This window comes from Theobroma cacao, chromosome 4 (assembly GCF_053813885.1).
Source record: "Theobroma cacao isolate CCN51 chromosome 4, ASM5381388v1, whole genome shotgun sequence".
Taxonomy (NCBI): Eukaryota; Viridiplantae; Streptophyta; class Magnoliopsida; order Malvales; family Malvaceae; genus Theobroma; species Theobroma cacao.
Window position 1 is genome coordinate 40,682,745 of NC_142642.1, and position 13,737 is coordinate 40,696,481.

The 13,737-nt window shown below is 37.1% G+C and overlaps 4 protein-coding genes across 5 annotated transcripts; 2 read left to right on the forward strand and 2 right to left on the reverse strand.

Moving 5' to 3' along the window:
- Nucleotides 1–75: 75 nt before the first annotated feature.
- HS1 (heat stable protein 1) lies at nt 76–1,544 on the forward strand. Its single transcript, XM_007035843.3, has 2 exons — nt 76–341; nt 1,105–1,544. The coding sequence occupies exons 1-2, from the start codon at nt 202–204 to the stop codon at nt 1,292–1,294; spliced, it is 330 nt and encodes a 109-aa protein (XP_007035905.3). The 5' UTR covers nt 76–201; the 3' UTR covers nt 1,295–1,544.
- Nucleotides 1,545–2,111: 567 nt separating this feature from the next.
- LOC18603720 (craniofacial development-like protein) lies at nt 2,112–4,629 on the forward strand. Of its 2 annotated transcripts, none has more exons than XM_007035844.3 (6): nt 2,112–2,336; nt 2,738–2,827; nt 2,973–3,097; nt 3,190–3,375; nt 3,458–3,649; nt 4,030–4,629. In XM_007035844.3, the coding sequence occupies exons 1-6, from the start codon at nt 2,303–2,305 to the stop codon at nt 4,393–4,395; spliced, it is 993 nt and encodes a 330-aa protein (XP_007035906.3). In that variant the 5' UTR covers nt 2,112–2,302; the 3' UTR covers nt 4,396–4,629. The 2 variants fall into 2 exon arrangements, with proteins under 2 accessions (XP_007035906.3, XP_007035907.3); XM_007035845.3 differs by having other exon boundaries at nt 2,115–2,336; nt 3,473–3,649.
- Nucleotides 4,630–5,903: 1,274 nt separating this feature from the next.
- LOC18603721 (dihydrolipoyl dehydrogenase 1, mitochondrial) lies at nt 5,904–8,304 on the reverse strand. The gene is made up of 2 exons (XM_018119575.2): nt 7,880–8,304; nt 5,904–7,372 (listed from the first exon to the last, which is right to left on the reverse strand). The coding sequence occupies exons 1-2, from the start codon at nt 8,156–8,158 to the stop codon at nt 6,122–6,124; spliced, it is 1,530 nt and encodes a 509-aa protein (XP_017975064.2). The 5' UTR covers nt 8,159–8,304; the 3' UTR covers nt 5,904–6,121.
- A 911-nt stretch (nt 8,305–9,215) lies between these two features.
- Nucleotides 9,216–11,259, reverse strand: LOC18603722 (putative protein phosphatase 2C 13). Its single transcript, XM_007035847.3, has 2 exons — nt 10,980–11,259; nt 9,216–10,433 (listed from the first exon to the last, which is right to left on the reverse strand). The coding sequence occupies exons 1-2, from the start codon at nt 11,079–11,081 to the stop codon at nt 9,438–9,440; spliced, it is 1,098 nt and encodes a 365-aa protein (XP_007035909.1). The 5' UTR covers nt 11,082–11,259; the 3' UTR covers nt 9,216–9,437.
- Nucleotides 11,260–13,737: the final 2,478 nt, after the last annotated feature.

Consider the following 13,737-nt stretch of genomic DNA (forward strand, 5'->3'; position numbering starts at 1 on the left):
CTTATCGTGTACAGTTTCTTTGGGTTCCAACTCTGTAGCCCATCCACACATTATAGAACTGTGGAAATGACCACAATGGCTTTGTAAGTTTTTGACCGATGAAGTGAAATGAAAAGCAGTTGATGTTCAGTTGTTGAGGGGAGAGAAGCGTCAACCAAACTGATTACTTTGCGAGAGAGAGAGAGAGAGAGGAGGAGAAACATGGAGGAAGCAAAAGGGGTTGTGAAGCACGTATTGCTGGCAAAGTTCAAAGATGAAACAACACCTGAGAAGATTGAGGAACTCATCAAAGGCTATGCCAATCTTGTCAATCTCATTGAACCTATGAAAGCTTTTCAATGGTACTATATCTTATTATGAATGCTCCCCTTTTCAATCACTGCTTTTTTCCTGTTTCTTTTGCTGATACCCATCAAAGCTTTAAATTTATTGTTCCTAGCTTGGTAAGATGGATAATTTTGAGATCCACCCACCCATTTGTTCATAACGATGGTTTTTGTCTGTCTTTTTTAAATTTTTTTGTTCTTTGGTTAATATTTTTTGAAGTCTGTATTATGAGATCTATAGTTATAGTTGTGATCTTTCTCTATGAGGATAGAACTTGGTCCTATTATGAAGCTTAAACTGTAACAATCTTGATAATCAATGGCATATGCAATCAAAATGATGCTGAAATTAAATAGAATAGTACTTTAGCAATGACGGGAAGAAGAATCTTCAATCCTTGAATGTGCTTCATAGAATGCTTCCCCCACATCGGTATCGCGCAGTCAGGATTTTACTGCTGGAAATGCTCTTTACAAGGATGAAACTTTGATTGACAAGAAAAAGAACTCCTCTCTTTACCAAATGTGTTGATTAACAAACAATAGAATGTAGTTGGTAAACCAAACTTCTGATTCTTACTAATGCGTTTGGGAAGATGGAGGAAATTAACTGAGAATTGGTAGTTCTCTCTCAAGTAAAGCATTCTTTTCTCTACCTCAAGATTAGAATGATCGTCATTTCGCCTATACTTTTAGGCCCTTGTTTGTGCCTAGTTAATTTTTGGCCTTTGCACTAAAATTCGTTTCCATCATATCATATTATTGTTGCTTGTAACAGGGGCAAGGATGTTAGCATTGAGAACCTGCATCAAGGTTTCACTCATGTGTTTGAATCCACATTTGAAAGTACTGAGGGCCTTGCAGAATATGTAGCTCATCCTGTTCATGTCGAATTCGCAAACTTGTTTTTAGGCCACCTGGAGAAAGTCCTTGTAATCGACTACAAGCCCATGATTGCTGGTTGCTAAGTTAAACAGTATAGAATCTGTTGTCAAGTGTCCTGCAATATAGTTTCTGAATGTTGAGATTTTCACGATTCTGGTCATGTCTGTTGGATTAAATAAAAAGACATCTTGTATCAATGTGATAGAGATACTGTTCTCGTTCTCCTTGTTTCTTGTTTTGAACTGTATCTTTTGACACAAACCATTGGGCTGGGTGATTCCACCAGGGTCACCAAAGCTCAAACTTTTGAGCACAATCTTGGTTTCTTGTTCATCTTCTGATGTTGGAGCATGTAATTGTCTTTCTGCTACTTGCTTCTGCCCTGCAAAACCAAGGGAAAGTGTTAAAAAGGATCTTGGTTTTCAAGAGCAATAAAACCTTTTGGACAAACTCTTCCTAAATCACGAACAAATCCCATTACACTTTTGAGCATTTATCTTACCTGGTCCAACTCCAACCTCATTTCCTTGTATTCACATTCTCACATTAATTTTGCCAATTCCCATTTTGCTAGTCCCCAACACTAAGGAAAAAACTTGGGGAATTTTACTATGATACTTGGTTAAAACAAGTGGTTTAGGAGGTTTTTATGTATAAAGAAAATGTCTTGCATTTTTTTCTAATTATATTATTATTTAAATGGTATTAAATTCCAATATGATTAAATAATGATATTTAATATTATTATTATTGAAAACAAAAAACAATGTCCCTAAATTTATAAGAATTAACACTATCATTTAAATTAAATATATATATAAAAAAAAAAAAAAGCCCCACAGAGCCAGGGTCCAAACGGTGCCGTTTTTAGCATTTTAGCAGGGGCACTAGCAGGTAAGATGTCTCAATTTCCTTCTCCTTTGTACTTGACTACTTGCTCTCTGTGTGTCGCGAGGGTTTTTCAGCGATTTCTTCCCCTTCCATTGTCATGCCACCCAAACAGCGTCTTCGCTGATTTTTCCGGAAAGATATTCGATTGCCTCTCGTTTAAACAAACCCCAAAGCCTGGTATAGCTTTTTTTCTGTTCCCAATGGCTACGACCACTGACGGGCTCGACGACTCAGGTGCCGAACTTTGCGTCTCTTTTTTTTTTTTTTTTGGAGCTTTTGAAGGCTTTCTTTGACCCAAAAAGGTTAATTCTTTGGTTAATTAGAACAAGAAAAAAGAATCCTTTTTATGTTAGTATTATTCTTTTTTAAAAAAAAAGTTTATGTAGTTTTATTCTTTTAAATTTTTTCTTTTTCAACTGGGTTTCCTTTTTTACCTGGGATTTCTTATTTATTTTGGAATTTATATTGCATCTTCGTGCATGGAAAGGAAGGAAAATGGTATGGGGTGCATGTAATTTTGTTCAATTCAAAGAGACTAATTACAATAGTTTCTATACTAGAGAATTTTGCTTGATGGGTAGATATTACTTTTTTCAAAGTCTTTGTCATTTTCTGTTTCCTCCCTTGTGTTTCAGGAAATGTAAACGAAAAAGAGGGAACATTGAATGAGTCTGTGAAAGTAGATGCTATGGCCTTGAATTCAGAGTCCCTGCGTGAAGATGCTGGTGAGATATTTATGATTTGCTCACTTAATATTCTTTCATTAATCCTGATTTTGCTTTGGTGAGAGCTATGTCTATCATTTCAAAACAACAAGCTGGTAGTATGAAGCGGAGGATATCAAATGTTTTGTTTTTCCCATGATGCTAGGAGCGAAAGCACGAGTGGATGCAATGTGGGAGCAGATGAATAAGGGAATACCTAAGAATGCTCTCAGACAATTTTCTAGGGATAATTCCTCAACCAGAAGTAAAACTTCACCCAAGGCTTCCAATGTGAGGATTTTTTCATTCTCGTCCTTTTTTAATGGAGCTAATTATAAGTAGATAGTCGCGGTGTAATTGTTTGCCTTTGATTTATTTCGTAGAATTGGATGAAGTATCTGCAAATGAAACCACCAAATCCTGGGCAAGACAAACAGACAGAGGCGAAGTCTCCAAGTGTTGTGGAGAATGGAACAAGTGATAAGGATCAGTTAGGGCAAGTTGATAAAGGAATATCTGTGGAGAATGGTTTAACTGTGGATACTAAATTTTCTCAGAAGACGTCCAATGTAAGCGGTTTTTCCTTTCAATTTTGTTGCCCTGGTAGGTAATTGGCTAGAATTGAACTTTTAGCCAGATTATGCTTAACAGAAATGGATGATGCAGCTGAGCTTGCCACCAAAGAAAACAGAAGGCCTTAATAAAGATGAATCGCTGAAGGAGCCTGGTGTGATGCAGAACAGCATCAGTGATGAGGCAAAGAAGCTTGCAGCTGCTGCTCTCTCAGCAGTGAAGGATGCTGCAGCAGCTGCAGCTGCTGCATCTAATAGAGGGAAAATTGAGGTAAACACTTCTTTCTCCAACTCTTGTTAGAAAAAAAAATGCAGCTACCAGTTAGAAAATGCCTTAACCATGCAATTGCATGGGTTATCTGAGCATGCAAGTGTGGATCTCTTTCTTCACTGGCAATGCTTGCTTCTGACTTTGCTTCGAAATTGTCTTTAAAGAAATGTTTGAACTATGATGAGCCATGTTTCAATACCTGAGCGCTCCAAAAGATTATGTACGTCTTTGGTCTTCTAAGCACTTTGGTCTATTAATGTTTCTCGATGCAAACACATGATAAACTTGAAACTCCTAGGGCTAGGAATGCTTTTGTAGTCTGTAGATCAGCCAACTCCATGCCTGAGCAATGTTGTTACATTCGATCTTTCCATTTGCAGATCACTGAGGTTCGAGACTTTGCTGGTCAAGAAATTGAAATTCGAAAGCGTATTGATGCTGATTCGAAAGAGGCGGCTGAAAAGGCGAAAGCTGCTGCACCTTCTGCCGTAGATGCTGTTCTTGAACAAATCAAAAAGAAGCCAAAGCTCAGCGTGCTTGACAAGACGAAAAAAGATTGGGGAGAATTCAAGGAAGAGAATAAGGGGATGGAAGAAGAGTTGGATGCTTACAAGAAGAGCTCAAACCAGTATCTGGATAAGGTTTCTTTCTTGCAGCGGACTGATTATCGGGAATTTGAGAGAGAGAGAGATGCAAGGCTTGCTCTACAGGCTAGGAGGAGACCAGACATGCGGGAGGACCCATGACAGTCCTAAGTAGCCTTTTTTTTTTTATTGCAGCATGAAAGACCCAGAGTTGATGAGTGTAGAGCAAGGGGCCTTTGTTCCCATAATTAGGAGGAAAGGTCCTTTAGCAAATACATATCTGACTCATCTTTTGTGCTTAAAATGCAAGTTATATACATTCAATCTTTTTGGGATCTCTGGTTCTTTCCCTCGTATCAATCAGATTTGGTAATGCATTACTCTTGCTTGTATGCTTCTCCTGGACTTAAGTTGGCTTTTAAGAAAGAACATCACTGAAAGGGCAGTAGGTTAACATGTAAGGTTACACGCGTTAGTTTTGAAATCCTAAGCTACCATGTTTTGGCTTTCTTATTTGTTTACATGTGTGGCACATTTGAGTGGCACATTTGAGCACCGGATTCTAATTCATTTATGGCATGATTGGTTCACTGGAATTGAATAGTCATTCAAAGGGAATAGAATAGAAGAAAAATAGTTATTATGTAGATTGTTTCATGAGAATGAAATAGGATAGAAATTGTTATTATTATTTATTCAATTATTTGATTGGCAAGAATAATTTTAAGAATGGTTAAGGAATAATGTGTAAATGATAAAAATACTTTATATTAAAATTTAAAAATTTTTTAATTAAAAAATAAAAGAAATTATGATGAGAAATAAATATTTTTTATTAAAATTAAAGAATTTATTTTGTTAAAAGATAAAAATATTCTGAGCAATAAAATCAAAATAATCTTTACTATAATTAAATAATATTTTCATCAAAATATAAATATATTTTTATTTTGTATTAGAAGATAATTAAACTTTTTATTATAATTAAATAATATTTAATATTAAAATATATTCTTTATTAATTTAAATAATACTAAATAATATTATTTGTTACATTTATTATATTTAAATAATAATATTAAGTAATATGTTTTATAATATTTATTATAGTGAAATAATATTAATATTTTAAATAATATTTAAATATTTTTATTTCTCTTTTTTTGAAAATGAGGTAAAAAATTGTGTCTTTTGTGCTTTAGAAAGAGGAGTGAGGAAGAGAGAGAAAAAAATAAGTTTAGTATTTTTTATAAGGTAATTTTTTAAATTGTAAAAAAATATATTTATCTAATTAACTTTTTTTCTTATTCCCAATAATTTAAAATAACTATTACCAAGGGGACCTTAATAATGACTATTCACACTTCTCTTAAAATAGTTATTTTTAAGAATAACCATTTCATTGAACCAAATGCAATTTTATTTAAAAAATGAGAATAAAAGAGGAATGGCTATTCCATTCCCCTCAACCAAGCATACCCTTAAGCTTTAAAGGTAGGTAAGAAGAAATCATACAGCAAACTGTAACTTGCATGCCCTGCCTGTATAAACAAGTGCTTTTCCACTTATATCACAAACTATCTATTGACCGACAAAGTATTAACTCAAACAAGCCCCTCCAAGATGGGAAAACTGCAATGTATAACAGGGAATGAGCAAAGCATGAAATCTGCTCCAGCGAATTAGGTTGTTTATTAATTGCACATCACAAAATGACTGAACATGCTTAGTTATTATACCATTCAGAAAACAGGGAAAGAAGAATAGCAAATCTCTATTCCAGCATGCCATCTGCTTCAAGTAAGGACAAACAAGAAAGTGAAGATTTTGTGCTGAGTCATGTTGAAAATTGTCAAACAAAAATCAAGAAGACATAAAATCTAGATTTCTAGACGTGAATGGGCTTGTCATAGGTGGCCATTGCGGCTTCCTTCAATGCCTCACTCATTGTAGGATGAGCATGGCACACACGTGCGATGTCCTCACTTGATGCATCATAGTTAATGGCAAGGACTGCTTCATGGATGAGCTCTCCAGCATTGGGTGCCATGATATGAACTCCCAGAATTTTGTCCGACTCCTTATCAGCCAGTATCTTGACTATTCCTTCAGCATCATCAATAGCCTTGGCTCGGCTATTTGCCAAGAAAGGGAACTTCCCAACACGGTATTCAATACCAAGTGCCTTAACCTGCTCCTCAGTCTTCCCAACAGACGCAACCTCAGGATGAGTGTAGACAACTCCAGGGACCTTATCATAATCAACATGGCCATGTTTACCAGCTATAAACTCCACACAAGCAAAGCCATCCTCTTCTGCTTTGTGGGCTAACATTGGCCCTGGAATTACATCTCCAATGGCATAGACACCTGGCACATTTGTAGCAAATCTATCGTTGACTAAAATTCGTCCTATCTTATCAGTTTCCACTCCTATCTTGTCCAAGCCAAGCCCAGCTGTGAATGGAGTTCTACCAGCAGAAACAAGAACAACATCAGCTTCAAGTGTGGTTTGCTCTCCACCAGCAGCTGGTTCAACTGTCAACTTCACACCATTTCCAGTAGTTTCAACTCCTACCACCTTAGTTTTGAGCATGAATTTCATCTTCTGCTTCTCAAGTGCACGTTGGAATTGCTTGCGGACCTCTCCATCCATTGTTGGAACAATATCCGGAGCAAACTCAACAACAGTGACCTCTGAGCCCAGTCGGCCCCACACTGAACCCATCTCAAGCCCAATGTAGCCTGCCCCAATAACTATGAGCTTCTTAGGGACTTCTGACAACGCTAAAGCTCCAGTTGATGACACAATTCTCTTTTCATCAATGGTGATACCAGGTAAAGATTTGACATCAGAACCAGTGGCAATTATGATATTCTTGCCTTTTACAACAGTGCTCCCACCTTCAATCGTGTCTACAGAAACTTCAGAGGGAGAAATGAACTTGCCATAGCCTTTGACATAGTTTACCTTGTTCTTCTTGAATAAGCCTTCAATACCACGGGTCAGATTAGAAACAGCTTTGTCCTTTTGGGCCATCATGGCGGACAAATCAACCTCAACAGAAGAAAATTTCACACCATGGCCAGGGAATGAATGCTTAGCTTCATGGTACATGTGGGAGGAATGAAGAAGTGCCTGGATGAAACAAGCAACATTAGAAAGATAAGAACTCTAATGTGACAAGTAGCCTGCAGGAACTTGGAAGGAAACTAATAAAGTTAACTTGAAGACTAAAGATAAAAGCATATGGTAATCAAGTATGTATTTTCAACACTGAATTGAATCGAAAAGAATGATAAAGATCAGATTTTTTACCAAAAAGATAACATTTTTATCCCCTTCATTGTCGTAAAAACAGATATGGCCAGAAAGATACGATTTGCAATGCCATTTCGACTTTACAAATATAATACCCGATCATAGTTCTTTTAAAGGGTATTCAGAACAGAAATTGAGACAACCAATTGAACACCAGGATCAGCTTTACATACATTTTCACCATAATTCACGACCTATCAGAACATTTGCCCATACAAACATATGCAAATCTTACTAAAGATTAACGATCATAGTCGATTGACCAACCATAAATTTTAAAAAAGAGAAGAAATTTAGATCCAAAAATCAAACCGCAGAGTATACCTTAGAAGGGATGCAGCCAACGTTGAGGCAGGTACCACCAAGGGTCCCGCGCTTCTCGATACAGGTTGTCTTGAGACCCAGTTGTGCGGCCTTGATAGCGGCCACGTAACCGCCGGGTCCGCCGCCGATGACGACGACATCGTTCTCTTCAGATCCTGAAGCGAAACCCCTTGAGAAATAGCTGAGCGAAAACGAGTACTTCAACGCATCTGCGGGTGAATTCGACAGGTTCCGGGACAAAAGGTATGCCTTTCTTCTGGCCAAGCTTGCCAAAGCCATTTTATCTTAATTTTTCACTCGTTTTTTTTTTTTTTTTGTTTTGTTTTCGTTTCTGAAAATTGTATTATAAACAAAGATGCAAGAGAGTTTGGCCTGTATGGATCAAACCCTTGCTTTAGACTGCGGCTTTTGAAAGTGTGATGAATAAAAATATTACAGCTAGAAGAATAAAAACCTGGTTTTTATTGTCTTTTCTTAATTTGGGCAGCTCCAATTTTCTATCTTTTCTGCAAAATCAGTGATCTGCTGCGACGGCTGTCTATGGCTTGGATGCTGCTCTTCCCGGTAGAATACAAGACACGTGGATAGTGAATGATCTGAAAATCTGGGTGATGCTGGATTAGTTGACCGTAAGATATTGAACAGGCACACCATGTTTGGAGTTTGGTAGGTGGGGTCCAATCATTCATGGTCTACCAATCTGAACCGTTGAATGGAGTTGATGGGCTCATATCTGGCAACTCTGATAGAATCATCTGAAGGACCGCAAGAACTTGATAGGCTTTCATCGTTCCTACTGGTCAGATGCCGCTTGGAATTATTTTTGTCTCTTGTTTTGATTGGGGTCTTCTTATTTCTGCATGGAAAAAGCCCCAGAAAATGGTGGCCTCACAAGCCCTACCATCACCCTCAACAGGTGTATATGGTGGTGGGCAGAAGAAGTTCCCGCTAAGGTGATGAGATTATCCTGTACCAATCATTTCGCCAAACTTTCCAATCAAATTTAACCCAGGATGATGATGCAGACAACAAACCAACAATAACACTATTCATTTCTAACTACATAACCTGATTTGAACAATGAAAAGGGGCTAAAGCTTCAGATTTCACTTTTGCTTCTCTTGAAACAAGGGATATGGGAACGTTAACTGTCTGTCAAGCATCTGTTGTGCTTGACAATAAACATCAGGGTCCCTGCAGATGCAAAGCTTGTTGAAGCCATTCCATGATTCTACAAGAAATACCAAATGCTTCTACAAGGATGAGAATGAGAAACAAACAAGAATACTAACCGAATCTCCTTTGGGAGAACGGTCTGATCAAAGATATAAGTCCATTTTCGCAGTGAACAAAGAAACATTACAATTGATAATAATCGCGCAATGTAGTTATACCACCAGAAATAACATAAAACACACGCCGACATTGTTTACTCTCCTACACGTACAAAACTGCTGGCTGCTTTTTCTAAACTAGCTGAAACAGCCAAAAACAGATTGAAACGATTTCTCCCATTAGGAATGACAGTAAATAAACGAGAAATAATTTGTATATACATTCAATTGCCTTCTAACAAGCTCTTCAACCTATTCCTAGCCTCCTCAGAGAGATTGCAGCACCTAAACCTTCGTCGTTGGAGAGGAGATGACTCAATAGGAGCAGGGCATGAGAAGCAGATAATAATTGCAGTGAGGTTATCTGATGAATTCAGGCGTGATGCTTCGTTGACTAATTCTCTGGCACATTCTTCTGGGTTATCATGCTGCCTTAGACCACGGCGAACAAGGCTAACAGCAAACTGGCTTGACATTACATCCCAAATGCCATCACAACCAATGATCAAAAACTCATCATCCTCTGTTAACACAGTCTGTCTAACATCCGGCTCTGCAATCAGAGGTGATGATGGTCCAAGAGGAAATTTCAAATCCCAATCTCCAAGAGCTCGTGTGACAGAGAGATAACCATTAAGATACCCATCATCAATGTAGCCACCCAACTCCTCAACTCGCTTGCGTTCTGGCGAGTAGGAAGGTCTATGATCTTGAGACATTTCAACTGCAACACCTTTTCGGCAGAGAACAGCTCGGCAATCACCAGCATTTGCAACCAGAAGATGCCTTCCAAGCACAAGAGCAGTCAGCACCGTTGTTCCACAAGAACTGCTAACACTGCCTTCAGCAGCCAAGGCAAGGTCCGCCAACAAGAATGCCTTCCTATGAGAATCCTCCAACTCTTTCAAGAAAACAGCATCGATATCAGATACTTGTGGCAAATCAAAATCTTCAAAAAATAGCCTTGTAGCATTCCTCTTGATATAAGCAGCTGCATCAGGACCACCATGACCATCAAAAACAGCATAGAAAGCACTTGGCATTGAAGGCTTAAAGATAGAACCCAGGTGGGAAGATAGATCATCAATCCTAATATGTTCATCATCCATAGATCTCCGTGGACCAATATCAGCATAGCTGCCAGAACGAATTCTTGGTACAGATTTGACAGCAGATGACTCAATAACAGCATCTCCAATGGTCTCGGCGCAAGCTGCAACCTACAGAACATAGGAAAAAGAAGGTAAGCCCACGTTCTTACATATGTAAAATCAAAATAAAGCTTTTCATACGGTGATTCCTGAAGCTACTAAGATTCAATGAAAATACGTACTATAATTCGCCCATAAACCAGAAAACCGATGAAACATCTAGGGTGGAACTCTGGATCTACGAAGGTTAGCAAAGCATAGCAAATTTGCCTCAAACCCGTTATAGAAAACGTACAATTCTCATATCTCAGTTTTTTCCCCTAATTCAAATCTAGTAATCCTCATTGCCCACCGACCAGGGTATAATTCTGGGTCGAAATTCACCTCGAATTTACCAAAAACTATCAAAATACCAAAACTTGAAGGGAACAAAAAATCCTTTTTCGATCAAACCCCATCAAATAAGATCCCAACCCTAACAGCGGCCAATCAAATGTAGTTGCCATACGAAATTCAAGCCAATAATTCAAAAGAAACATCGAATTCTAACCAAATTAAAGAAAAAAAAAACACGAAAGAACGAAAATCACGAAGAAAAGAGAGGGAAACACGCACCGATTCGAAGCGAGAAACTTGGGTGGAAATCGACATAACATCTACAACTTGGTGACGATAAATGATGTCGGCTTCTGCTACCATATTTTGACTTACTATCATCTCTAAAACCAACTCCTTTTCTTCTTCTTCAAGCTTAGCTCTTCCAGGAACAACGAATTACAGCTTAGGGTTTTGTTTTTTTCCCTTTTTTTCTTCTTCTTTTCGGATTTCTTTCTCGGCGGGGATTCGTATTCCGTCGACGAAAACAATATGGTTTCTTGTTCAGAAAATTAGTCTCGCGAGTACTGGGGACGCATGGCCTTTTAACAACGGGATTAGCCGGTAATACTGACCGACACGTGTGCGTAAAGCTGAGCTGGACTGGATTTGAGATTAATGTAATGTGCTGACAGGTGACGTGAAGGTTTTTAGTGACGGATTTACCCTTTCCGTGGTGGACTTCGCGGCGCCTACCAATGGGGACAATCTGGCAAAGAGAAGTTGACTTTGTGGTTTCTCTTTTCTTCACATTTGTTGGGTAATAATTATATTTTTTTAACCCAAAAAAAAAAGAAAAAAAGAGCTTCCTTTTCCTTGAAGGAGTGTACAAATAGTGCTGCTCATAAAGGGGAAGGATACTTCTTGCTTGTGCTTTGCTTGGTTTTGGAATTTCCTTTTGTTTTCTCCTTCTCTTTGCTTCCATATGAAGTTTGGTATTTTAACACTTTTAATTTTTAAGTTTGGGATTAATCCCGTCGGTCAAATGAATAGTTTGTGTAGTTGCCGATCAGGGTTCGATACTTGCGGAGAGTACTTTAAAAGTTAAATCTTTAATGCACCATATTAACATGAGAGAATGTTAATATATACTAATATATTTGCACGGGTTAATATAAACAAAAAGAGTATAAATTTAATTAGTTATTTTATTATTATGTTGATCAATTAGATATTAATATTTATATATATATATATATATATATATATGTTCGAGTAAGTTCAATTGGCAAAGAGAACAATCTATTTTTCTATCAATCAAGGCTTGATTATTGTGATGAGTACTTTAACAATAAAATCTTTAAATATACCAAATTGGTGTATGAAAATATTTCTTAAAAATTGTCCGTTTGTGAAGAATATTAGGTCTAGATGAAATCTAAGAATATCCTAACCCTATTTATAAAAAAAAAAAAAAAACCTAATATAAAGACAAACACATGTATATATATTGTTAATATTTTATGATATAAAATGGGTTTAAACTCTAATTAAGGATAGACATGTTTGTATTAAAGTAGATAAAATTCACATGTAGAAATATGGCATGTTCAAGGAGGATCAATGTGTAGAAACGTGTTGTACTTGTTTTGTCACGCCACAATCACAAATGGGGTATTTAAATGTAGGAATAAAGGGTGAATAATTAACTCATTCCAATTCCACACCTTTTTGCTCTTGAAGTGGCGTGATCTGTCCACCCACGTTTCCTTCAAGCCCTTGCCCCTTTCTTTTTTGGCATTTGTTTAGTGGCCACCGTAACACTCCAAACCCAATAATTGCATTACCATCCCAATTAATCTCTCTCTCTCTCTCTCTCTCTATTGATTCATTATTTCAAGTTCAAGATTAATCAACTATAGCTTATCTCTCAAGCCCTCTTCATTCATTTTAAACTTACCTAACAAGTTAATCTAATGGTAATGGTATAATGATGTAATATCTTTGTTTATAATGGATTTATTTAACTATTTTTATCATATTTTTAATTTTTTTTATTTATAAATGAAAATTTTATTCTGAGATATTTTAAAGAAAATTCGAAAAGAGTTTGAGTTTAAATTATGATAATTTATTACTTATTGATTGAGTTTATTGTTGAATTGAATGATTGGTTTAGCTTTTAACTTAAGACACGGGGGAAGAAAAACCAAGTGAAAAAGCATAAAATTGTTGTGGAAACGTGTCGCCGCAAGGATCATTTATGTTTAGCTGGTTAGGCCTCCATTCATATTCAATCTCATCGTTCTGTTTGCCACTCATTTGGCCAACAATCTGCCATCAGCACCCAGTACGACTAGGTCGGTGGCGACGGTTCACCAATCACTTTGACCAGAGTCTACAAAGCCAAAATTCTACGTGGTATTAATTTTATGGAAAGTAGGGGTACCTAGAACTGGTAGTCTGGCATCTTTAGCAGCACATAAAAGTAGATAATGTGACGTTTTCCTACATCCATTGCACTGGTTTTAGTGCACCCAGGAGGGATTAGCATCTTTCTTTTCAGGTGGATTGAAGCTGAGGCATAACCAACTATGCATGCCAACCAGCCAATCTGCCCGCAGGATATTCCGTGTCATAGTCAGCCATTGCCTCTTGCTTTGTTGCGCCCAACCAGCTACTGATGCTTCATATGCGTCACCATTCCCATTATACATATTTATCGTTTTGATTCATTAATTCTTACAATTTTATTTCACAAATTAATATTTATGTAAATATTTAAATATTCAATTTCACTCTAATACATCACTTTTTAAAAACTATAACATTTTTTTAATATAAAATTCACAACTTTTTTATAAAACTGTGACGAAAAGAGGAAAAAAATGCTAATGTTTCAGGTTCTTGTTTCCTCGTTCTAACGGGTCTAGCCTTTCCCTTTTATCAAACAAAGACATTGGTGATTGTTCGAACTACTTAGTCTTTTAATGCGAGGGTGTTAAGGAAACCACAACTATCTTTTCTTTCTTCTCTGCCTATGGTGAACACTTGTAAA